The 26,078-nt window shown below is 38.8% G+C and overlaps 1 protein-coding gene across 1 annotated transcript in view; it reads left to right on the forward strand.

The window, feature by feature from the left end:
* MYO3A (myosin IIIA) overlaps window positions 1-26,078 on the forward strand; it is a 124,902-nt gene that overhangs the window by 20,422 nt on the left and 78,402 nt on the right. The window contains exons 4-5 of the mRNA XM_087760667.1: window positions 14,635-14,739; window positions 15,515-15,614. Coding sequence (XP_087616793.1) covers window positions 14,635-14,739; window positions 15,515-15,614 — 205 coding nt within the window. The remainder of the gene's footprint in view (window positions 1-14,634; window positions 14,740-15,514; window positions 15,615-26,078) is intronic.

Genomic DNA, 26,078 nt, shown 5'->3' on the forward strand with positions numbered 1-26,078 from the left:
TGCTATACCAGGGTAATGGCAGTCCATTGCTACTAGATAACTTCTAGTGGCTTGCCTGGCCTGGGAAAGCTTGCATGTCTAGCCAAAATGCTTGTAACGGGGTAAGAACTGTGAGAGAACCTATCTGACAAAGACTGTTGCTGTGTGATAAGCACAGGGTAGCAAAACAGTGTCGTTCCTACTCAATTACCAATTATAAGGGCGGTTGCAATTGTCTGGTGAGTCACTTGCATATACTGAGTATATAACAAGCGGAGATCCCCTGATAGAAGTCCTTTCTGGTTTTGTGCAGATCCTTTAGAAGAATTACCATTCTTGAATTTGCCCAGAGATGGAGAGCCCAGCACAATGCCTAGAGTATCAATTACTTACTCCTTTCCAATCCTAAAAGTGAGCCTTTACAGCAGGGATCTTACATCAAAGCTTTAAGCCAAATAGAACAAATGGATTTGGAAATGGAGAACCAAGGGGATAACAGAAGTCAGTTGTGATCTCAAGCAGCTGCAAGCATTTATCAGCATTGCAGCACAGAAGAGTTATTGAGGATTTGGAGGAGGATAGCGGTGTGGTTTTCTGTTTGTTTTGGCTGCTTCTTCAAAGCAGAAAGGAAAACATGTTATGCTTACAGTTAGCTGGTGATAGATGCCAACACTGTGAGTTGATCAAGGATAGTAGATCTGTTGCTGCCTAAGGGAAGGTATTAGGACTGCTATGGGTCCTGACAGTAAAAGCAACTAGCTCACGTCTGATGTGATTCGGAAGGGGCAGCCAGCATGAGGGTTGAGGGGAAGACTGGCATGGTCAGAGGTGGCCGGTTAGGGATAAGAACTCGCCAAGGCCAAGAGAAGAAGGTGTTGCAGTATATGCTGGGTAAAATGAAGAATGCTGAGCAATACATCTGCACTGCTGCATCTGGCCTGGAGTGAGTCTGCTGTGCTGTTGCACTGTTGCATCTGGTGTTTGGAGAGAGAAGTTTAGCAAATCAGATGCTCCCAGATGTTTGCAAATGCTAGCTGTGGTCACAGGGACAGTACTAGAATTCATGAAATATGTATAAATTTTCCTCACAGATTCATAAATGAACAGTGACAGCACAATTTACATATGTGTCAGATAGAGAAAAATCAGTATAATTAATGCCCAAATCTTGTGTGGCTAATAGTTTTGGATCCTTCACTGACCTAGTATCATGGAAGAGGTTCTGATCATGTTGCTTTTTCGACATCACATGTAATTCTAATATGTGGTGTAATTCACTGAACGTCATCGTTTTTGTTGTTCTATTTTTCTTTTTTTTTTCTTTTTTTAATAAGAAGAAATCCTCTGCTCTGTTATATAATGTCCTGTCTGTGAAGTATAGTTATGCATCTAAAGAAGTATCAGTCTCAGTAGGTCCAGTTGCATTGGGGAAGGGAGATTTATTTTTTCAGCTGGGGAGCTGTGACACTAATGGTGTAATTCTAGATTGCAGTATGGTTTGATACAAAAGAGGAGCAACCACTGTCTGAAGTAAGATCTAGGTATCAGTATTTTTAAGAAAGTTGAGGCTAAAATAGCCAGAAGCATAATATGGACTTCTAGGATCAGGACAACCATAACAATATCTTATGAAATTCAGATCCCTTTCCTACCTCCATACACAGAAAACCAGACAGACATCTATCATCCAAATATTTCTGCTGCTGTTGTGTGGCTTACACATGGGCGAGACTTCAGCTGTATGAGAGCTGGGAGATTGGGCGATGTAAAACATGAAAAGAGACAAGAAACTGTAAAAAAAAAAATAAAAAAAAAAACCCACAAACACCCCCTGCAAAAACCCCACAAACAGCTGAAAGAGATGCTTCAACTTTTATACTTCTCTCAAATTTTGCAGTAAGTGACAATATATTTCCTTCTGACTCATTAATTTTGATTTTAGGAGCTCTGCAGGGGGGCTGATAAGTTCTGTGTGCTAGGTAAACACATCAATATTTTAAAAAATCTGTTTATCTAGATAACCTTCCTTGACGGGGGATGCAATGCCTTTACCTCAGTCCCATATCCCAGTCTCAAAGGGCGAGGAGTCCTGTAACATGTATGGGGCAGGGGATGGGTGTGGTTCTTGCAGGGAGAATGTGCTGTCACCCCCACACGGGCAACACAGCGAGACTCTTCATGAGGCACTGCTCCTTTTCTGCATCCAGGCATGGCCTACCGCTTCGGAGCGCTGTTTGTGCCAAAGCAGGCTGAGCATGGAAAAGAAAAGCTCAGAGTCAGGCGGGTCGTTCTGTCCTTGTCTCTTGCTGAGCTTTCCAGCGCCATGCAAGAGTCCTGATGGCCAGCAGTAAAGCATTTTTCTCTCCATTAGCTTTATCTCTTTCCTTTCTCAGCTAATGGTGTCGTCACTCTTCATGGCACCTCTCAGTGCGTGGAAGAGGGAGAGAGGAGCTGCTGTCAGTGTTGCAAAGCAGCTAATGCTTGTTCTTGATGTGGAAAGACGTTTGGCTGAAAAATCTGCAGCCTCAGAGCCTGCAGCCTGCAGGAGGGCTCGGAGCCTGGGGAGACACTGATCACGCGATCTCCTTCTGGGATGTTGCATGGTGGCAGTGACTTATCTGAAGTTTAGCAGGCAATTTCATGTCATTGAAGTTGTTGGGACTTCAATTGTTGAACTCCATTCGAATGAAGATTTTGTCTTAAAAAAATAATACAATTGTAAGGAATGGGTAGGAGTATGAAAACTGGAGTTGTTCTTATTGCTGTGATGATTTTGGCGGGAGTGGAAAAATCCAAATTCAGTGACACGCATTTTTCTGCGAGGCCTCTCTGAATAACAAGCACAGGCTGGAGTAAGTCCCACAGGAATCGGTGGGAATGCCTAGAAGCAGGACCCAGCGGTCTCATTTTGGCTTTCAAAGAGGTGAGCCTACCTGAGATAAACTAGAGACATCGCTATGTAGGTTACTGCTCTTTTACATGAAATAGAGTACCCCATGGTATGTACAGATGAATAATTTATTTAGGATTTTCCTCTGGCATGTTTACAGTGTGCTTTTGTTAGATACAGCAGTTACTATACACAGATATGTTTCCATCTAAGGGAATAAAGATAAGTTTGTGGAGCTTAAAAAAAGCTTTGGATGGAAGTTGTTCTGTATAATGAAATATATCATAAGATTTATAATAAGAAAGCAGATACGCACCTTTTTTCAATATGGGGGATGTACTACAAAACAATAATCTTTCAGGGAATTAGCATAGTGGAAAATAACTAGTCCCTTTGGGTTTTATGGTGGGTGGGGTGGGTGAAAGGGAATTGTCATTTTTCTAAATATTATCAGGTATTTCCAAATGACATATGTAGAAGAAAAATTAAACAATTGAAAATTGCTTTTTCATATTTCTCAACATGGGTCATTTTTCAGTAATGTCTTTGGTTATAATTGCTTCATTCAGACCAACACTGAATATTTTGATCCATTACATGTCTGAATCAGCCTTGATTTCTCCATTTCTAATGTGTCCCTCTTTGCTTCCCAATTATAGCAATTTTTCCGCTCTTGAATTATATCCTATTTTCTCAAGATCAAAGATGTGTGGCTACAACTATCATTTGATGCTTCAAAGTTTTAGTAAATACTCGTAATTTCTCTGCAGAATGAGTATTTCATAGTACATTGTGGTTTGTACCGTCTGCATCTTGTAAACAACTGGTGAGCACATGTTATGGCCCACCTTGCTGGAGAATACTGCACAAACAAAAAGCTGGTTCTGAGTAACCTCCGACAATTTTTGCCACCATGGATTAAAGCAAAAGCCCAGAAAAAAAAAAAACCCTGAGTTTTACCATTCCACTGTGTAATTAAATGGCATGTGAATACTATGTCTCTCACATTCTAATATTTAACATCACTTTGCTTTCTGTACATCTTATTTTTTATCATATCTTTGCCAAAGATGTGAGGTTATTTAAAAAAAAAAAAAGAAAACAAAACACCAAAAACAAACCTCACATTTCCATAGCTTTTTGTTAAATCCCAAATTACCAAACCTCCTTTAGCTTTGGTGGGGGATGGCATCAATCATCGTAAGAATGCTTGGGCTAAGGCTTGTCTCTTTTTGCTTCAGACATCTGAGGGTTAAACAACTAAATTCAAGCGTGATAGACAATATAACTTTGCTGTGTTTGTTCTCAGTTTACATGTTGGGTCCCTTTATAAAGGGAATGACTGGAGCAAATAGTCTTGTCTGTAGGGAGAGAGGTCTCCCCATCCTTGGTCTTTGTTGGGCAGGGAGGGCTGGAGGCTGCAGACTATGGGAGAAGAAAACTATAGCAAGGAACAGGGAGCCAGGGTGTGCAGAAAGCAGACAGCCAGCTGTCAGTGGTGGCAAAAAGAAAAGTTTCCTGGGCTCGAAAAAGGATGTCGGTGTTTGTTGCAGTTCAGAAAGCTGCTGACTTTGCTGAAACCAAACCCTGGAAGCAAGGAACTGCCTTGCACAGACAGAGTAAGCAGGGAGAGATTGGGTTACAGAGCACTTTAATTTCAATTCTGTCTGATCTAGTCTCTTTGAGTTAATCATTCCAGTAGTTTATTTAAAGAAGAAAAAAGGAAAAAAAAAAAAAAGTGTCTTTTGAGTTTAGCATCCTTTTTGTTCTTACAAAATTCTCTTTAAGAATGTCTTGGAATGTCCTTCAGGATGTTTTTGCTGTGTTAGGGTCCCATGACAGTTACAGAGTCGCAGTAGCTCCTTTTGTAGTCATCAGAGAGAGGCAGGCAACTCCTAGAGCGGTAAGCTGACCTGTCCTGCACACTCCTGCAAGGAGAGGAATTGCCTTTTGGTTGAGTGTGTTTCAGCTTCACTCTTTTTGTAAAAGGAGCCTTTAGACAAGTCCCATTGTTTGGATCTGTGCTTTCCAAGCCATGCTTTCAAACTCAATAGGGAAGATTTCTATTGCAGTAATTTAAATTACAGTGAATTATACTAAATTATTGTCTTCATGTAGGAACACAGACATAAAAAGAATTACGTGTAGTGTGGACGTGGTAGTACTTGGAACTACTGTCTGAACCCTGAATCATATAGAAATGATGCTACAAAAGACGAAGGTGCTTTGAAACATTTCTTAATTGGTGAAGAGTGGATAAAAACAAGGTGATTCTGAGCAGGCAATAAAAGCTGTGAAGTGCTTGCTGTTACCACAGGCTGCCCTATTTGCTTATGAGATTCCGTGTGTTTTCCAGAGCCTCAGCTAAGTTTGCAGCAGTCAGTGGAAATACTTCTGTTGACATTATTGATCCAAAACTTAGGCCCTGCTTTTTCTCCCTAGCCAAGTGAATGGTTTTGCACTCTAAATGTTATTTTTACCACTGCTCCTTGTGTATAATAAAATGATGAATTGCACTAAGTTTTTTGTATCAAAATGTTCTGTCTTGGTAAGCTGCCCCTTGCGTTTGCTCAGATAGTCCTGAGCTCTTTACTGACCAGTGCCTTTCAGTTTTGTAGTTAGGTTAGCTCTGATTTTGCAAAATGATCCTTCCATTTATTTGATTTTTAAAAAATTACAGCTGTGTTATGCGGTTGCCAGGCTGAGAAGCTATAGTTGAAGCTCCTTCAGAATTTCTGTTGTAAATATATTATTCAGTGATTTAGATCTCAGTTGCTTTACGCAAGACTATTTCAAATCATAGCTTGATACCACTTCAGCTGTATACTCTTTTGGGGAGGAGATGTGGAGAGGAGACGTGAACAGGTGATATGTTAATTTCTTGATTAGTAACTTCATGAGGATGTAAATATATTACGTCATAACATAATGCCTGAAAGGAGGTTGTACCGAGGTGGGGGTCGGTCTCTTCTCCCAAGTAACAAGTGATAGGATAAGAGGAAACGGCCTCAAGTTGCACTAGGGGAGGTTTAGATTGGATACTAGGAAACTACTACTACTACTTCTTCACTGAAAGGGTAGTCAGATGCTGGAACGGGCTGCCCAGGGAAGTGGTTGAGTGCCCACCCCTGGAGGTATTTAAAAGACAGGTAGATGTGGTGCTTAGGGACATGGTTTAGTGGTGGACTTGGCAGTGTTAGGTTAACAGTTGGACTTGGTGATGTTAAATGTCTTTTCCAACCGAAACAATTCTATGATTCTATAAAGAATGTGAGTTATGGCGTGGTGCAATATGAAGCTTGCATCAGGAGGAACTAGCAGGGGAATTCAGCTGGGCTGTGCCCAGTAAACCTTTTGTACAGCACTGTCACCTGCTTGCTTTTTTTCATTGTGTTAGAGACAAAACAACATTACAAATGTTTTAGAACAGAAAAAATCCTCCTTTGAGGGGATTACTTCTTTTTCTTCTTGTGCATGTAAAGACTGGTGGCTTCATTCAATTATGCTGAGTTTGAAAGAAGAAATTTAGAAAAATACAATGTTGGCATAGATGTAGCTTTTCCATTTTGGCCATGGTGTGAGGTAGAGATATCTATGTCCTGACTGAGAAAGATAAGAGGGTGTGAAGGCCAGCATTGCATAAGACGGAATAGGCAAAATTTTCCTCTGGCTGGCTGTCTTGTCAGTGCATGTGTATGACAAAGAAAATAAGAAGTTAAAACCCAAACTGAAAGTAAAGAAATCAGAAGCAACAAACAAACACCCGTGAGGCTGTGACTAACACAGCCCTGGAGGTGCTAGATGATATTAGAGAGAAAAGTTATAAATACCACATGGTTTGTGATCACTGAAGCTAAATAATTCAGGAAAGATGTCTGTTTCAGTGAGAAGTTTCATTTACGCTAAATTGAAAGCAATCTACCTAAAAGCACAGAGCATTGCTATGGTTTCTTTTGGTTATGGGTTATCTTGTGCTGTTGTTAGGAAAAATAGGAGCCACAGTGCACATCTTTCTTCCCTTTGAGGTAAAATTAAAACTATGCTGCACAGACAGGAGCTGTGTATTCAAGCACTTGGCCTGTTGAAGAAACTGATTTAGTTTCCTGTAAGTCTGCAAGGACCTTCAGGTATTCATGGTAGGCGTTAGGTGCTGCCAGTGGAATGCGCTCTTTGGCGGTAATAGTTGTGAAGACGTGTCACACCGTCGGCAGAGAACGGGAGTTAATCTGGTCACAGCTGACCCTGTGTCACAGCCAGGATTGTGAGATGGATTGTCCATCAAGTTCTGTCTTGGGGCCAGAAGACAAAGAAAGTGACTCTGGAAATGGCTGTATCAGGTTGATTCTGTTCTAATACAGAAGATTTCTTTTGAAAAGTTGAAGATGGAAGGAAATTTGAGTGAAAAAGGCCCAAAAATAATTGTGTTGACTTTTATGAGGAAAGGAAGGACGGTGCAGCAGCAGGGTAAGGATAATGGGCTTTAGGAGAGTATGCTTTACCCAGCTTGGGGAACTGGAAGGTACCTGTGCTTAGGAAAAATAGTGTAAAAGTGAAGGAAAGCAGGATAGCTGGCAGTTATTGAAAGACATTAAATACACAGTAGCAAATTAGCTGATGCAGAGGAAACATAAAAGCACAGTTAAGAGATGAGTAAGAATGCATCAGGGTTTGCTTCTTTTAATATTTCAGAATTTCTTCAAATAGGAGAAAAAAAATGCACAGCTAAGATATAGGCATTTAAGGATAGGCTTGGAGAGGCTAGTGTGGAGAGTGGTAAAGATTACATTACTAAGAAAATAGAGAAATGAGATACAAGAATGTTTAATATATGTTTTTACAAAGTGAGGAAAACTAAGGACCTAGGAAAATACAGACCAGTCTGTTTAACTTTGATACCCACAATGATTCCAGAACAAATTAATAGAAACCCAGAACCCAGTAATGTGGTAAGTGGTCAACTTGGATTAGACCAGAACAAATAATATTAATAAAATCTCTTCTTTTAACAGGATAACTGGTGTAGCAAGGGGAAAGCAATAGATGAGATGTCTTTTGTAAGGATTTTATATGGTCCCATGTGACATTCTTGTGAGGAAAATGTGGAAATACAGAAACTTCACATAAACAATAAAGCAGGTAATCTCCTGTTCATAAAACTGGACTCAGTAGTTCACTTTTGGGCTGGGAGAATCTCAAGTGGGTATCTGCTTTTCGTCTGTTTCTGTTCATTAATAACTTGGGTGATGAAACAAAGTCCACATAAGTCAAGAGTGGACACCTAGTTTAATTACAGGTATGTTGGAGAATAGCATTAGATTCACAGTTGTGAATACTGGAGGGATATTTTTTTTAATTACAGAAAAAAAAAATCAGTAGACACATGCAAAGTACTGCTATGCGTAGGAAGAAGAAATGGGACATACCTGACTAGGCAATGGGACTGCAGAAAGGAATTCTCTGCAAAGTGGAGATTGTTCTGTTCTGTTCAGCTTTTCCCAGCTAAGACAAGACTTCCAAAGGAATTCCGTAATTTAGTTTGGGGCAAAACGTGTCGCAAACATCAGTGGCAAATTGCAGGCAGTCTAAATTTAGAAAACATGGATGGTTTCAAAAGGTTACAGCAACTAACTTTGTACAGCCTAAAAAAGAGAAAATGACATATCGTGACAGTAGTCTGACAGAGATGATGTTAAATAGAGAATAATGATAATATATTATCAAAGACTACTGGAGGGAAGGGCAAAAATAAAGCAGTTTTATTGGAAGCAAAAAAGATTCAGGTTGGATAGTAGGAAAAATGCTTTAACTATTGGGCCAGTGAAACACAGAAACAGGCTACTGAGAAAGATTGGAGTCTCCCTCAGTGGGAGATTTTTAGGAGCAGGTTAGACAAATATCTGTCAAACCACCTGAAAGTACCAGATCTCTACACAGTGCAAATGCAGTGAACTAAATTATTTCTTGAGGTCCCTTTTACTCCTATGTTTCTGCAGTTTTATGACAACAAAACAGCAACAAATAAGAATCTCTTGTTCTTACAGCAGTCGGTACTAAAAGGAAGGTACAGTCAGCTCGGAGGCTGGCAGTGCTGCTGTACTGCATGCTCAGTGGGACAGGTCAGATTATTGATCTATTCTAAGAACAGAAAAGTAGAGATTAGTGCCTGAGATGCTTTTAGCATTCTTATGTGTGATAACATTAAAGCAAGGCTGGACAATGGAACTTTTTCATAACTATCATTTGTGCATGCCATAAGTTGTGCATATGTGATGTGCTACCCAGTCGTTTATGTCTGTGCAGCCTGTAAAGATAGGAAAGGTAATAATTGTAGTTGCCCTGCTATTCGCATCCAGGCTACTGAAATAAGATGAAAGCACCTTGACAACTGCAGAATGCAAGCAAATGTTACCGGACAGCTTAGTACAGATGCATAAATCAGGAGCCGTTGGATGATTAAAGGCTGTAATTGCCCTAACAAAAGTGCAACTGATAGTTTTCTTAAAAGTGAAGCTGTTACTGAATCCTTATTCAGTGGGCATCAGAATCAAGAAGAGCTGAACACAGAGAAATGTATCAGCTGCGTCAGATGAAGAGTGAGTAAGACCTACAAAGAACACCTGCATGACTCTGATGTGATGGCAATTTTAACTGACATTTCATGCATTAGGATCATGCTGTTTTATAAATCTATTGCTGAAGATAGCTTTGCATGCTAATAGCTCAATTACAGTAGCACAGGGTTGTGGCAGATGGGTGGGTGGAGGACTGTATGTCATCCCAGTATGAGTCTTTGCCTTTTGAGTGCCAGAAAAATCATAAGGGAGGAGCCCTTCACTGCCACTGTAGGAGAGTCATAAGCACCTCTTCTGATACAGCTATGTATGGTCATCAGAGCTACAGCCCTTTCAGGCAGGTTTTCACATGGATCAAGCCTTCTATCAAATTATTCTTTCTCTTGGTCTGAGTATGCACGATTTCCTTAGTCCTTTCCCCCTGTTTCTGCTGTCTAAATATCCAAACTAGGGACTGAATATTTTAAAATCCAAATATTAGGAATCATAGAAAATTATAGCTAGGAAGGCACCTTTGGAGGTTATTGGGTCCAGACCCCTGCTCAAAGATGATTAACTTAAATGTTACAGGTTTGCACAGGGTCTTTTTCATTCAAGTTTTGAATATCTCCAAGGATGGAGATAACACAGACTTGCTGGGTAATCTGTTCCAGTGCTTAACTACTCTGGGTGGGAAAATTTTTCCTTTATGTCCAGTAGGAATCTACTCTCTTGCAGTTGAGGATTGTTGCCTCTCATCCTTTGCTGTGTGCCTCTGGGAAGTGTCTGTCCTTTTATGTAGCCCGAAGGATTCGGTTTAACCCCTTTTAGTTGCTTGTGTTTGCATTCTGTCAGTGCAGGCACTGAAAATACTGCTGGTAAAGAAAATACCTGTAAATCACAAAAGAACAATAGAAGAAGAGACTAACATTAAATTGATGAAAATTGCTCATGTATGAAGTTATCAAGATGACATTTCTAAATAACATCCTTGTGGGGGGATCACTAATATCTTCCCTTACCATGTCTCATAGGCTGGACATTTGTAAGAGTCTCTCTCTTTAAATTAAGTTTATTCAAAGCTTAAAAGAGGATTTCTGTCCTTCGTTGGGAAAATGCAGCCTTTGGAGACTTCCTAAAAACAGTTCAGTCTAAAGGGCTTTGTTTTTGCATGCATTTCACGTACCAGAGTATGTAGTATCTGAGAACCAAACTGAGAAAGTCCATTCAGTTTACATCTTCTACTACTTGTGCTGCCAAACCTGAGCTAACAGATGCCACCACCACTTCTCCCATACCCAGTTTTCTTCCTGAGATTACTAGTTGATTAAAATAGCTATTATAAAACCGATACAAACCACAAGAAATGTTTCTGCGCGTGCAAGAGAAAATGTGTGCGCGTGTGTGTATTTCGGAGAGCGTGGGAGAGAGAAACAGAATTATTCCTCTCTCCTCCCAGAAGAGCCCATGTATCATGACAGGTTGAAGGACATCTGCGTTTAGTGAGTTACTTTGACCTTTAGGGTAGCAGCCCTGTGGCACAGCTCATATAGACACGTAGCTTCTTCTGTATGTCTGTGTCCCAAGTCCATGCATTTCTTGTTTTTTGCTTATAGTGCCCTTCATCAAGGTATTCTGAGGAGATTTTACCAAATGATGTGGAGTAATGACACAGAGTGATGAGCTATTTAGCCATGTGAGTTTGCAATGCTTGCATCAAAATAAAAGCTACCAGCACCTCTCTTCTCTAGATGCTTCACAGGAAACTAGAAAGATCTTTTTAAAAGTTTATCTGTCTTGCCTTCATGATTTCTTGTCATCCAAGCATTACAGTTAGCTTAACTCAAACTCAGTAACTTTGGTAAGAGGCTGCACAGGTTTTTAATGTGGACAGCATGCTACAAAGCAGCAGCAGAGATCATAATTATAAGCTGCAATATTTAACAACACCCCAGGAAACTTCCAGTCCAGCAGTACTGCTAAATAATGTTTATCCCATAATCTTTCATTGAGGGACTGTACGAGTTAAGGAAATGTGGTTTGTTTTTTTTTAATGATTTAGGGTTTTTTTTCACCTTTAAATTTTTATGTCATGGACTAGGTTGTGGTCAACATCCCCAAGGATAATTTATCTCCCTGTCTACTCAGATTCCCAAGCAAGCATGGTCCAGCACTGCATCGGGCAGGAGTATGGTGGTTTTCTGTAGCTTCTTCTTTTGAGAGGGCAGAGAAGAGCCTGACTCATTATGAGAGGGACTTTTAGAGGCGTTTATGATAAGCCTGCATAGAACACACATGCAATTTGATAGCCTGAGTCAGGAGAAAGAATCACCGTTTGAACTTTAGTGATGTGCATGGTTATAGGGGCATGTGGCAGCTTCACCTGCGAAAAAATAGACAGTAGAAATAGGAAATGAGACTGGATGCAACATTTTACCCATGAGGACTTGTTTAGCCTGTAGAAAAATAGAATAAGGTTAATACTAACCTGTGTCATCGTTGTCGTCATCGTTCCCTCCCTCCCACCCCATGCAGCTCAGAGCACACACGTATAGTGTCTGCTATAATCTCCTTTTCTAATTGTAGTTGTATTCCAATAAACCCTTTTCTCCTTATAGCTGCTTGCATTCTAATACCTAGCCTGTTTTTCCCCTCTTCCTCCTATGATGGTGGTCTCAGAAAAATACAAATTGTCTGATGTAAGTAAAAGTACAACTCTTTGAGACAAAAGCAGCAAAAGAAAAGTTGCCTTGTGCGTGCAAGAACCTGTGTCTATGAGATCCTCAGCTGAACAATGCCTAAGCAGCCGCCCTGCCTTGTGAGTCGGTGGAGGATTTCCATGGTGGTGCGGGTGACTTCTGTTTTTTTCTTCAAGACCTGCTCAGCTGGCCTTTTACATACCCAGGTTCAGTTTTGGTTTGGTCTAAAATAATCAGTTTTAGTATCTTTACCTGATAAGTTTTATGTTACATTACAGATATTTATCTCGTAATAGGATTTATATCTTATGAGGGGGTAGAAAAATTAGTTAAAGCGACATGATTAAGAAAGTAAAAATTAACATTGCTGACCCAGGCAAATAAATTCAGTCTTGGCTTTACTGCCTAAAAATTTAAGAAGGTATAGTTTCTTCCTTCTCCCACCTACAAAAAGAATATATTCCTTTCTGGCTTAGTTTTCTTTGCCTTGAACAGAAAGACTAACAGATATCCAGCTCTGTAAAGAAAACAGAAGAAGATCCGTCTATAAGAAGCAAAATTTTAATACTAGATAATGAAGAAAAATAGTTTGAAGAATATCGTATGTGTAATTTAGTTCACAATTGTTTTGTCACTTGTCAGACAGTTTCAGTGCCCTGAAATGCAAGTGCATTAAATTAACCAGAATTGTCATCATCCATTCGGTTTGATTAAATGTGTCAGTGATGTGGCAAAGTCAAAACAATAGAGACCCTGGAAAGATAAAGTCATTGTAAAAAAAAAATTAACTAGAAAAAGTCAATGGAGAGGCAGACCAGTGTGGCTAAAGACAGTAAATTAAATCCTGTTTGGGAATCTGACCCTGATCCAGCAAAGTGCTTAATCTTGTCATTTGAACATATGAGTTCTTCCCTCTCTAAACATGCATATTGTCCCACTGAAGTAAGGGTGAGATTAAGTGAGTTCCAAGATTGTTGCCTTAGAGCTCAGCATCTATTAGACCAGAGACTTCATTGACCTGATGGGGCACACATTTTGCAACAAGAGTTATATATTGAATGGTATTTGTGTAGGTGTTCATATGATGCAAGTTCAATGCAACCCAGGGGTTCCAAAGGTAGTCAGAAAATTATTGGTATGTTTGGGTACAGAGGGCTGTAAAATATTTTATACTGTAAGGTGCAAGTCCTTTTGTAATTGCAGCACAGAAAAAATGTAGAGGTATAGAAGAACAGATTAAAAAAATCATTTACAAAAGTATCTGACGTCTGGTGTTCTGCAGTTGAAAGGTTTTATTGATAAATTATGCCCTCGATTTGAATAAACTTCAAAATCTGTAGTCAAAAGGAATTACTGTTTTGTGCTACATTGGTAAAATGTCTTATGTGGATATTTATTTTCATGTGAAAAGCTACTGGATGATACAGTACAAAACTTACAATTTGTTTCACTGTTTTATTGGAAGCAGCTACTCTTTTACAAAGGCAATGGCTCTTCAATCAATGAGTATTGTTAGGTGCATTATGGATCGTTTAAGGGCTTAAGTACTGATTTAATCTTTGTGGGTATGTAACTGCTACAGAGTTAGTCACTAAAGGTACATTGTTGCTTCTTTCTGCGGAAAAATTTTAAGTGATAAAAATAAACATATGAAATAGTGCAGGTCTAAACTAATCAGCTGATAATGTGTGCTTGCTAATCATTTTAGAGAGCAAGGCCAAACCTCTGCTTCCCATGTCTATGGGACAGGACAGGGGTTTGTGGGAGTCTAACTGGACCTTAGACAGGAGAAAGGATTGTCCAGAGTAGATTGTGGCCCAGCATCTCGAACAAGAAGCTGATAGGGTTGATGCTACAAGGGCTATAATTATTCTTACACCCATGGCCCACCTTGTTTCAGTGGGAGATGAGACCTTTCTTTCCACAGTGCTTTCATCATCTTCCATGATGCCCATTCCTTGTGTATAACATCCTTTTACGCTAGGAGTTAAGTGCTGGTTGGCAAAGAGGGCAGCTTTCCCCTTTCCCCTTGGAAGATTTTCTTGCTGGGGGAATTGCTCTGCCGCCTGTCTTCTGGTGCCTCAAATCCATTTTATGTTGTATGTAGCTTTTGTACCTGAGAATTGATACTGTAATAATCTGCATTGCTGGTGAGTTGCACATGATGAATATAAGAAGCGATTAGCGTGACCCACAGAACATGCCTTCACAGCAAATTTATTGCACTATAAGCTACTTCTGTTTCAGTGAAAAGCAATCATGCATATAGGAAAGCAAAGAGAGATACTGCTGTACTTGTGTTTGGGCAAGAAGAATTAAATACAGAAAGTAGTGAAAAAAATTGGGAAAAGTTGCTGTGTATGCTGTTTGTATAAATGGTAGACATAAGGACAAATTTATGGTTTGCCAGTTTAATAGGAGCTCATTTGGCTACAAATATGAAAACTACTGAAAAAAACAGGTGACTACTCCAACACTTCTTAATTCCTTTTTATATTCCCCTGATGTTTTGCAGCTGTGCAATGGTGGATCTGTGACTGATCTTGTGAAAGGATTTCTGAAGAGAGGCGAAAGGATGAATGAACTTATAATTGCTTACATTTTACACGAAGCTCTGATGGTAAGATAAGCTCTCGGTAAAAGGACAGTCAATATTCAGCTCCTATTTTTTTCTTTGAATGAATGAAGATCATGTCCCCACTAACATGGCACACTATCTTATATTATAGCGGTGTTTAATGAAGTCAAGGTAATGTGTAATTCAGATGGTTCTTTTTGAACAAGCAAGGTAAAGAACAATTCATCTGTTTGTTTCATTATTAAGAGAATGAAAATTGATTTCTGACCATTGATTCCTTTCCTTAGTAAATACAGTTCTGCATCAAAATAACTTTTCTTTTGAGAAATAGCAGAAATATACCCAAAATACAGTTCAACTTCTTATGTCTGGATCCAAAATATTTTATAGCAAAATGATCAACAGATCTTGTGAATTCAAACACTGCTATGAGAAAATTTTTTTTGCCTACTCAGGATCAAGTGTCTTTAATTTTCTTTTAACCAGAATTTGACTTTCTGCAGTGGAAATAAGGCCTTAGCAGTTTTCTTTGAGTTTATACTCTAAAGGTATAATATATAATGTAGATTTATAGTGCTTTTTTTCTGCTTTTATCTTAAAATATCTATTTGACATTAAGTGAGGCAATAAAAAATATCTATTCCTCATGGTGTGCCAAGTGTTTTTCTAGTAAGAATGACATCTCTGTGGCTTTGGATTAAAAAAAAAAAAACAACCGTTTTAAGTGTTTTCATACTTCTACCTTTTTGTTTCTGCAAATTTAATATAGCAAACAGAGTTGTTAGTAAGAAGTTCATGCTTACATCTGACCTTACAGGGACTTCAGCATTTACATGAAAACAAAACTATCCACCGTGATATTAAGGGAAATAATATCCTTTTGACCACTGAAGGAGGAGTCAAGCTAGTGGATTTTGGTATGTTATGTTTACTTATATATACAAGCAATGTTGTACATCTGACATACGGAAAATAAAATAGAGTAAACAAATCAGAAAAGATGAATTACATTAAATTTTATTAAGTTTTTGAGTTCTTCATTAAAAATCACTTTGATAACCAAAGTTACTTTTTAACTTGATAGAAATAAAATATTCACAGATTCAGTGTTTTTACAACTTTGGGTTTTCCAGCCATTTTGCTAATGCTGTTTAGATAGCATGGCTAACGAATAGAAGTTACAATATGATGGTAGTAAGTGCCAAATGCTTTGAGGCAGACACAGTAAGTGAAGTGGCAAAGCAAATTAATAGGGTTCAAAATAAGGTTGATATTTAATTCCTCCAGGATCATGCGCTGGTTCAGTGAAATTAGGAGCTGATAGGCAAAAGCTTCATGTTGTGTATGAGAGGACTTAGAACTTACTAGATCTTGTGAAGAACGGGAGAGCTCCACCTCAGTTGCATATACTTCATTAGTTTGATTTGAAACAAAACAAGAGATAGTACCTGAAGGCAGTAGAGAGGGAGATATTATATGGGTAATCCCCACTTTCCAAAGTCTGGGAAGACTAACAGATTACTTTTGGCAAGTCTAAACCTATGACTTGGTTTTAAATGAAAAGGGTCTGTTCAACTCTGTTAGGCCTAAAGTGATTCTTGAATGCTGTCATTTGGTTTTACCACCGGAAGGCAAAAGCAGAGACACAGGTAAGTGAGTGCAACCTGTTACTTATCAGCCATACCACAGTGATTTGCCTTAAAAGTGTATTGACTGTTGTTTTATATAAGGAGGGTATAAAAATTTGCGACGTTTGTTATTATGAACTGTTCTCTGGTAGCACACTGTCTTCTAATGTTTAAATTCAATTTATTGGTCACTACAGCATAGCAGCCAGTTGTAAGTATCATGATTCCATTCAGCAGATGGAAAATCTTCATTTTTCCTTTACCCTCCTATTTTGTTAATGAAATGTATTCAATCGATACATAACATAAATTGTTTAAATGAAATTAATGTAGTATCTTCCTGCCAGCAGATTGTAGTTATGCAACTCTCATTACTTCAAACACAAAACCCCCACAACTAGTAGGGTTACTAATTCTTCTGAAAATTAATGTATTTATGTTCGTTATTTTATTCCTCAGGTAAAATCTTCTGTTGAAAAGCTTTCAGACTTCCTAAATTATCTGCCATACACTTACTAGTATTTTCCAACGGTCTGGAAGTTTAATGTGAGGCAAAATCAATATTTTTGCCCACAGGTTTTTAATGTGTTGTGGATACTAATTTTTTTATGGTGCTGAAGGCAATTAGAGCCATGGAGGATCAATGCTTCTGAAAATTAATTCACTTACGCAGATGTCAAAACATACAAGCTGTAGGCATGAGGACCTGAATTCTTTATTCCCCAGTTACTGCAATCTATTGCTAAGGCTGTAATTGAAAAATAATCTTAAAATCTTGTGGGAAAAATTGTGATGCCAAAGCACAGATGAGAACATGCACAAGAAGCAAACACACATACACACACTTTTATGTGGGTTGAAGAGGGGCCTGTAATAATATCTACAATAATACCTACAGTCCTTCCTCAAAGAAATAGAGGAACTACACCTTAACTTAGGAATACATATAAATTTTCTCTTCCTTTTTTATTTTCCTTTTTTCACCCCAAAACCAATCCGAAGCCGATAATGAGTAGTTTCAAATGGGAAAAATTTATACATATTCACAAAATCCCCATGGAAGGCATACTCGTCACCCTTCAGGCTGATGTTTAAGGTATTCAGCAGGGATTTGGGAGATTTGTGTCTTCTACTTAAGAGGATTTAAACCCACATTAATCAGATTCCAAGAGCATTGTTTAGCCAGGAATATGAGTTGATCAAAATCTCTCATGTTGACACTGCTACAGACTGTTGTACATAAACATTTATTGGATCAGGGACTGAAACTCATAGCCATCTTTTTACTGTATAAGCCTGTGAATCTGCAGGCTACAGAATGAGATAGACACACAGGCACAATCTCTTTTTCTCCCAGTAAACACTCAGCAGAAGCAAAATTTTTGTTTTAGGGTGAACCAATTATTACATAGGGCCAAACAAATAGACAAACAAAACCAACCCAAATAATCATACAGCCCTTTTGAGCATGCACACAGCTTTTCCATTGTGGAGAGGGGAGCAGAGGCAGTGGATCAAGGACTCTCTGAACCACCGAATGCACTTGATAGAGGAAGCGAGCCCTTCCCAAGATCATTTTGTCTGTGCCATTCTCCTGCATGCTGGTTGATGATGAGATGTTGTGAAGAACCCTTTGCTCTCCTCCCCTGATACTCTTTATGGTGGTTTTCATTTAAACAGGTGTATAAAACCTGTATCTGAAAGCTAGACCTGTGAAGTGCCTTATGGAGCACAATACTAGAAAAGGACTTATTCTCAGTCTATGATGTGTGTTGTGTGGTCATATAACTTGTGTCTTTTTTTTTCTTTTTTTTTTAAAGTACAGTTAAGAACTTTTTAAGTGTCATAAGTGAAAAAACAGTTAACTTTCAGTGAATTAAATCACCTTTGAGAATGGCTTTTCTTTCCTTTATTCTTTTTGTACTCTGAACTTGGTGTATAGTGTACCACCACTGAGAGTCCTTTCTTGCACAGCAGTACTGACTTTCCAGAAGCTTCATTTTGTGACACAATTTATACACATTGCCTTATGGTTGTTGTGTCATAGGCATTTATGTATGCTGTAACCGTGGTTTCTGAACACTGCACAGTCTGTAATGGATGACCTTCACAACACTCTTATGAAGAAGTAAATTGCTATAATTCCCAGTTAACAGCTGGGAATCTGAAACTTTGAGAGACTGAGCTGCTTGAGGTGACACAGAAAGTCTGTGGAAAAGCTCTCCCAAAATCCAGGCTAACAGTCTGAACTGTTTGCCTTTCCTAGAGGTATTGATAGTTAAAGAGATGAGAAAGACTGAAAGAATACCATGGCAGTGCCTCACCCAGATTGCTTTGAAGAGTGAAATTTTTGCTTTCCCTTGAAATTCCCTGCTGTAATATTGCTTAATCACCCCAGTAATATTCTCATATCTAAGAAACACCCAATCCCAGTTGATAGATTAATGATCAAATCAAGTAGATGAGTTTATAGCATCTCCACACCAATGCTTCTGGAGGTCATTTGGTTATCAAGCAGCTGCCAGACAGAAGTTTTAGTTTAAACTGTCCAAGCCACAAGAAGTTTGAAATACTGTTACCAGGGAAGCATCCTCTCTCCTTATGTCCATCCAGTATGACAATTTAGATCAGCAGAGATGAACAAAATCATGCTTTTTTACTACAGATAATGAGTAGCAGCCAAGGGAATCTACTCTAAGCACATCCCATGATCACAGATTCAGTCCCTGAATTCATTAAACTTCTAGATACATTACAAAGTCCATATTTTCCTTATAAGAGAAGAAGGTTGACTGAAGGCAGTTTCACTACCTAAACATTTGTGGGAATTAGCTGTTAAGCTGTTCTGGTGGAAAACCTTTGGGGAGGGATGTTACGCCTGAGAATCACAGCAATTATGCTCCAAGCAAGAAGCATCCTCTGTCTCATCAATACAAATAATAAATAACTGCACTATATTCAAGTGTAGCTGCTATGTTTTCAGTATAGGATAGAGATTTGATAGAAAAATATACATTTACATTAAAGTAAATGCCCTGCAGCACTTTAAAGGGTGACAGCTATGTAATATATTGTATAAAAAGAGTTGGAGGCAAGCAAGGAATGAACCAAATTCCCTTTTTATAAATATTCTTAATTATATTCACAGTTGCTTATTAGTGTTCTGGGAAGGAAATCTTTTATATCTGTTTCTCAGATTTCTGGTTGTATGCAGTGGATTGATGTTAAAGAGCTGGATTTCAAAAGAAATTTTAGCCACTAAATCCAAATTAATTCAATGCTAGATACCTTTTGAAAGTCTTGTGACAAATTTATCTGCAGCTTTTACTGCCTAAGTATCTTTCAGTGTCTGACCTTGTTTTATCAGTTAAAAAACTGGCCTGAAGTCACTTGCACACATAGCACACCTCATCCATAATAAAAATTGACATATTCATCTGCATCTTACAATGTGTAACCAATTTCATAGGGAGCTGGGTGTATAACATCTGCTTATGCTGGCAAATACTTGCTTCTTTGAATAGTCCCTCTCAATTCAATGTCTTTTCTTGAAATCAGGATGCTGCACAGGGCCTTTCATGTATTAAACAATGTTAGTCTAAGACCCAATTCCCGTTTGGAAATTCTGAGATGTCAAATAATGTGCTGTTCCAAAATGGGAGAAAAGAAACTTAGCTATATTATTATTGTTATTATTTTAACTTTGCTCTGAAAAAGTCCAAGTGACATTTCATTTTGAAAGATTTGATGTGTTTCTGAAATCCTCTGCCATGGCAGTGAGCCTGAGAGCTTGAAAGCCAGAGCTTTTCACGCTTATGTTATTGAAAGAAGAGGATCCGAGAAGACACAACTCCCTATCAGCAAACTAGACAGCTTGCTGATGTGTGGAGAGTCATGGAGGAAAGAATCATTTTTCTACTAAACGCTTTGAAACATCTATAGTCATGTGGCAAGTGATTCTTTTAGCTAAAAAGAGGAGAGCGTAATGCTGATGGAAAATTCCTCTTCAGCTATGTTTTTAAGGGTTGACCTTGTAGGCTGATAGTCTTGAACAGGAGCACAGGTAGCTCATACTTCTCTGGGACTGCTGAAACCTGCTGTCACAGACTAGAAATATCTCAGGATGAGCAGCTGTTGCCTTGGAAATGTCCAGGAAAAATATAAGTATAAATGGTACTCCACCATTTAGGCAAACGCATAGTTTTCCAGCAGCACTGTTCCTTGCTGAAGGCCCTGTCCTTCTATGCTTCAAATGAAAACATACTTTCATACCACATGTAATTAGACTGTTGACGTTATTACCATGAAAGATCATTGGGTAAAAAAAAAAAGTCAGACATCTGGATGGATATTGGAAATATTCATGTTCCCATAATGAAAATAAAATGTTGGAGGACTCATTAAATCTTTGGCATTCAAACCTATTTCTAACTACAAGAGACCCCATGATTCCCCCCAGTTTGTCTAGTACTGTCACTGTGGGAAAGGGAATATTGAAAAGGATTGGCACTGTCCATTTTCAGTTTCTTCTTAGGCATTTCATTAATGGTATCTAAAACTCTTCATCATTAGAGTCTCTGGAAAAGCAATACATAGGAATGATCTAAGGTTTCTTATAGGTAAAGCAGGTTCCAGTGGAAGACGTGGAAAGAAGGTAATGCAGTCTCACTGCTGCTGGCAGATGGTGGAAAATTACAAGCTGTTCTGCATGCAGTTAATAGAATAATGACTTCAAGGGTTCCTTTAGTACTGTAGATAAAGAGATTGCATAATTAAAACATATAACATTATATGGTGAAGGAATATATAGTGAAGGTAAGGTGATTTTTGTACTTTAAACATGCTTAGTTTGTATTTTTCTGGTTTTGTTTCAAATGTTGGAGGTTGGATTTAAAAGTTGCGTGAATATTGTCTTTGCATTCCAAATGCAGTTTCAGATATCATACTTTGCATGTAGCTAGCACAGTTTTATCGTGGATGTATAGTAGCCTGACTGAACTAGAGATTTAACCTGAGTATGACTCATCGGGGAAAAAATGGATTGGGGGAGGGAATACTCTATTGCTTTATTTAGACATGCTGAAAACTGACATCATTACTTTGTTTAATACTTCAACTGTTTCTTCCATGTAGTTTCGAAACTGCAGGCAGACAGAGATCAGCTTTTGTGTTTGGAATTTAATAGGGTTATATTTTGTTGTGGAGAGAATGATCATTCTTCTTTTAAAAATATTTGAAGTCATCTAAAGTTAAAAGTCAAGGAAATCTTAATGCTGGCATTTCTGGATGGCCTTCTTATTATTCAAAATTGCAATCTGGAGGAACAAACCAATTTTAAGACACGCTTTTTGGTAGTGTATTTTTATATCAACTTTGTTTTTACTTTAAAATGCATACATAATTTCATTTACTAATACCTAATAAACATATTAAGTTCATTTCATGATTCAGTTGAGCTCATAAATTAAATTTCTTGGAGTTTTTTTCCCTAGAAAGAGTGTGTAGTAATTCTGCGAACATTCTCTGTTGTGACTCAGTAGTGGTGTGCTACTTCTTCCTCACAGATTATGGAATGTTAGTAATGCTTTACCGCTATTATTAGTGATCAGTAACAATTGATCAGTATAAGTTAGACTGCCTAGGTATTTTTGTTATGTTTTATTGCATGATATTCTTGCCTATTCCAATACAGAAGTATAGACCAAAATATTTAAAATTGTGTGACTGTACTAAACAGGTTGAGTTTTTGAAGTGTAGATGAGCCAGCAGCTGCTATAATGACAAAGTGAGAGTGGTAAAATCAGTTACACTGGACAGTATGTCCAAAATAATAGGAACAATCTCAAAGTAATTAATGAGTCCACGGTAAGACTCCATCTTCGTAGTTCCATGTGTTCAATTGCTCACCTCTCCTGGTTTTCTGATGCATGAAGGAGCTTTCTGCTGGTCTTGCGGGGAAGGCATCTGAAATCTTGGTTCAGAGACTGGGGAGGGAGCCATAGCTCTGAGCTTCATCCTTTCATCGTGACACTGCACCGACTCTTGTGTTCCCTTGCTGTGACACAGTGCTATGGCCTCTCCCTACCACGAACTAGCTTGATAGATGCAGTTTGTTGACTGATGACAGATCAGTATAGCAAGCCTTGTGTGGCACATGGCATTGCAGAGGGAGAGAAGGCTCACAGCACTGTGCTGCAAATGCACGCAATACAGGTCAAGTTGCAATGGATTGTGAGTCTAGAGCCACCTTGTGCTCAGTGAATAGGTTGAGAAGTCAGTTGTGAGTGATCCAAGTTTGAGTATTGGGGCATTTTGGGGAAGAACATTTTAATCTGTGTCCCTTTTTAATATATATCACAGTTCCCAGCCTCGCATGTCCTGCTGACATTGAAGAGCTCAGCATGACCTTGAGTAGTTTTCCAGACTTTTGTAGAGTACTTAATCTGGAGTAGTCAGAATCTCCCATTGCGTCTCTTTCTTCTTGCCCTGCATTAGCTATAAATGCTGTCTGAATCATTCTGCAAAAATGAAACAATTAATTAAAATAATTTAATTTGAAAGTATTCAACAATAAAATAATTTTCTTTCTGCCCTTAGCTTACTTTAAGCAATGAATCATAGCAAGACTTGTATTTGCCTTAGCCATTCTAGCATGCATCCATAATAAAGCTGTCTGCTTCACTGATTCAGATCAAAACCAGACTATTATTGTGTTGTCATTTCTGCATACCATATAGCATGACATTCACATGTTGCTTCTAAAAAGCATTTATTAGGGGACTATGGCAGAAGCCAATAAAAGTAGAAGACTTTGAAGAAAGCTTTCTTCATGAGCAGCTTGTCAAACTGCTTTGAACCCAATCAAAGTAATAATTCCAAATTTTTCAAACCAGGGTTAGCAGGGATAAGATGGATTGCATTGACTTGAGCTGTGGAGCATTTTCATTGTTGAATGTTTAATTCTTTGTTGAAGGCTTAGTCCTTAAAAACTTATTTTATGGGCCATGTGTGAATGAAAACCTTTGTGCTGTCCAGTAACAACAAAAAGAAATCATGTGGCCAAATGCTGTATCCAGGATAAGCTGTTCACTTGGTCTTTCAAATATTTTCTTCTACTAATTCACATAAAGATGTCACTGATGGCTTAAACATTAAAGAAGCTTGACACAGAAAGCTGGTGTCGTACACCAGAGACACATGAAGCGAGAATATAGCCCTTTCTAGCCAGCAAAGACTTCCTCCTGGTTTTCTCATGGGTCACAAAATAGTCATCTCTTGAGGTTATTAGAAACCCTCTGGTCTCACCTGTGCATACTAAAACCCATTCATTTTTACCTGAAAGTTGAACCCAGTGACTCATTTGTACTGAAGTATTTCAGTCCTTAGGTATTTTAAATATTCTGTCCCATCAGCGTAGATGTTGCCAGTAATCCAGATAATATTAACAGGAAAACCATGTTATATAGCGAGGAGAAAAATCTACAGGGTTTTCCCAGTCATACAGGGAAAAAAATCCTTTTTGGGTCTCAAAAGTGGCAGTCAGTTTGACATCTAATATGTAAGGAAGACAGCATCTGAGAAGGAGGACTTTCCTCACCAGCATACTGCACCAGATTGTGTATAGCTGCACAAATCCCTGAGGCTCCAGAGAAGACTAGTTCCCCTATCTAAATACATCTGGCCAATTGTGCATCAGGAAAACAAATGTTCCTGTGCATCCCTTTTAGGAAACCAGCTGAAGCCCTGAAGCATGAGATTTGATTAGAACCTTTGGCCTCGTGCCGCAGTGAACTGTCGAGCATGTGGAGGGCAGCCCGTGGTTGCCTGTTGTACTGGGAGCCATGGAGTAAGGGCGCAGTCAGAATCGTAGACTAAGGGAAGTGAGAGTGCGCTGCCACACCGTCCTGCTGAATCTCCCGTAATACAAAAGTTCCCGAATTTCTTAAAGAAAGAAGCTGTATTAAAACTTTTTGTTTAAAAAAGATTATATATCTCACAGATGTAGGGAACGTTCTGCATTTTTTTAGGTTGCTGTTTGCTGTTTTATTATCGGTATGTACCTTGTAGTGATTCTGTATCTGATTCAGGATTTTCATTTTGTTCCTTATATGCCTAAGAATGCCTTTTCTTTGTCTTTAATCCTTGTGGTGACTTTACTGTGAAAGCCACTGGACTTTGATTCCTTTAGTTTTCCATTTATATCGCCTCTATTGTTTATTTTACCGTATATATTCACTGGTTTTTATTCCCCTGTTACTCCATGCCTCTTAGTTTTATATTAAACGTGACAGATTTTTCATCTCCCAGGCAGTTACTATGCATGGTCTTCTGGATACTAAGTTTTTTATCTTTCTGAAGTTGTAAAGGGCCATTTGGTTAGCTTTTGGATATGCCCTATTTCAGTTAAAGATTTGCATCTGCAGCGTGTGTTTTCCTAAGTGTTTGGGAAACACTAGTTTTCCAGTGGCCATGGTCTTGGCAGTCTGTTTCATCGTTAAAACACTATGTGCATTAAGACGATACATACAGACAGGAGTGGTGGTGACAAAGGACATGGAAGAGGCTGAGGCACCCAATGTCTTCTTTGCCATGGTCTTTACTTGTAAGATTGGCCTTTAGGAATCCCAGGTCCTTGAGACCAGTGGAGAAGTCTGGAAAAAAGGAAAACTTACCTTTGGTAGATGAAGATCAGGTTAGGGAGCATTTAAACAAACTGGACATACACACATCTGTGGGACTTGATGGGATGCACCCAGGAGTGCTGAGAGAGCTTGCCAGTGCCATTACAAGTCCACTCTTGATAAAATCTTCAAAAGGTCTTGAAGACCAGGGGAGGTTTCTGAAGACTGAAAGAAAGCTATTGTCACTCCTGTCTTCAAGAAGGGCAAGAAGTAGGATTCGGTGAAATACAGGCTGGTCAGCCCCACTTTGAACCTTGGGAAAGTGATGGAGCAAATAATCCTGGAAATAATTTCCAAACATATGAAGGACAAGGTGACTGGGAGTAGGCAGCATGGATTTATGAAAAGGAAGTCATGCTTTATCATAGAATCAATCATTTGGGTTGGAAAAGACCTTTAAGATCATCAAGTTCAACTGCTAACCCATCACTGCCAAGTCCACCACTAAACCATGTCCCTAACCACCACATCTACACCTCTTTTAAATACCTCCGGGAATGGGGACTTGTCCACTTCCCTGGGCAGCCTGCTCCAGTGCCTGACTACCCTTTCAGTGAAGACGTTTTTTGTAATATCCAGCCTATCCTCCCCTGGCACAACTTGAGGCCATTTACTCTCGTCCTATCGCTTGTTACTTGGGAGAAGAGACCAACCCCCACCTCGCTACAGCCTCCTTTCAGGTCGTTGTAGAGAGCAATAAGGTCTCCCCTCAGCCTCCTTTTCTGCAGACTGAACAACCATGATATAACACCTTTCATCATAAAATGCTGCTGAAAATTGTAATTTTTGGCTCCTCATTTCAACTTTGTTTCCTATTTATTTCCATCATATTGGTCAGAACCTGATTTTAGTGCTAGATATAACTTGAGCACTCATCACTGAGCAGAACTTCTCAGGCACACTTTTCTGTCAACAACTCACCCAAGGAAATAATATTGCATCTGTGCTCTTTTCATTTAAAAGTCTGGTTTTGAGGTCAGTTGATAGTCTATGAGGAATTCCGAATACTGACATTTTTTCAAAAAGGTTCTGAAACGTCTCTTATGAAGTCATCAAACCAACCACTTGTGTC

Source organism: Nipponia nippon, unplaced genomic scaffold (assembly GCF_047370975.1).
Source record: "Nipponia nippon isolate SJK-2023a ecotype South Korea unplaced genomic scaffold, ASM4737097v1 scaffold_1, whole genome shotgun sequence".
Taxonomy (NCBI): domain Eukaryota; kingdom Metazoa; phylum Chordata; class Aves; order Pelecaniformes; family Threskiornithidae; genus Nipponia; species Nipponia nippon.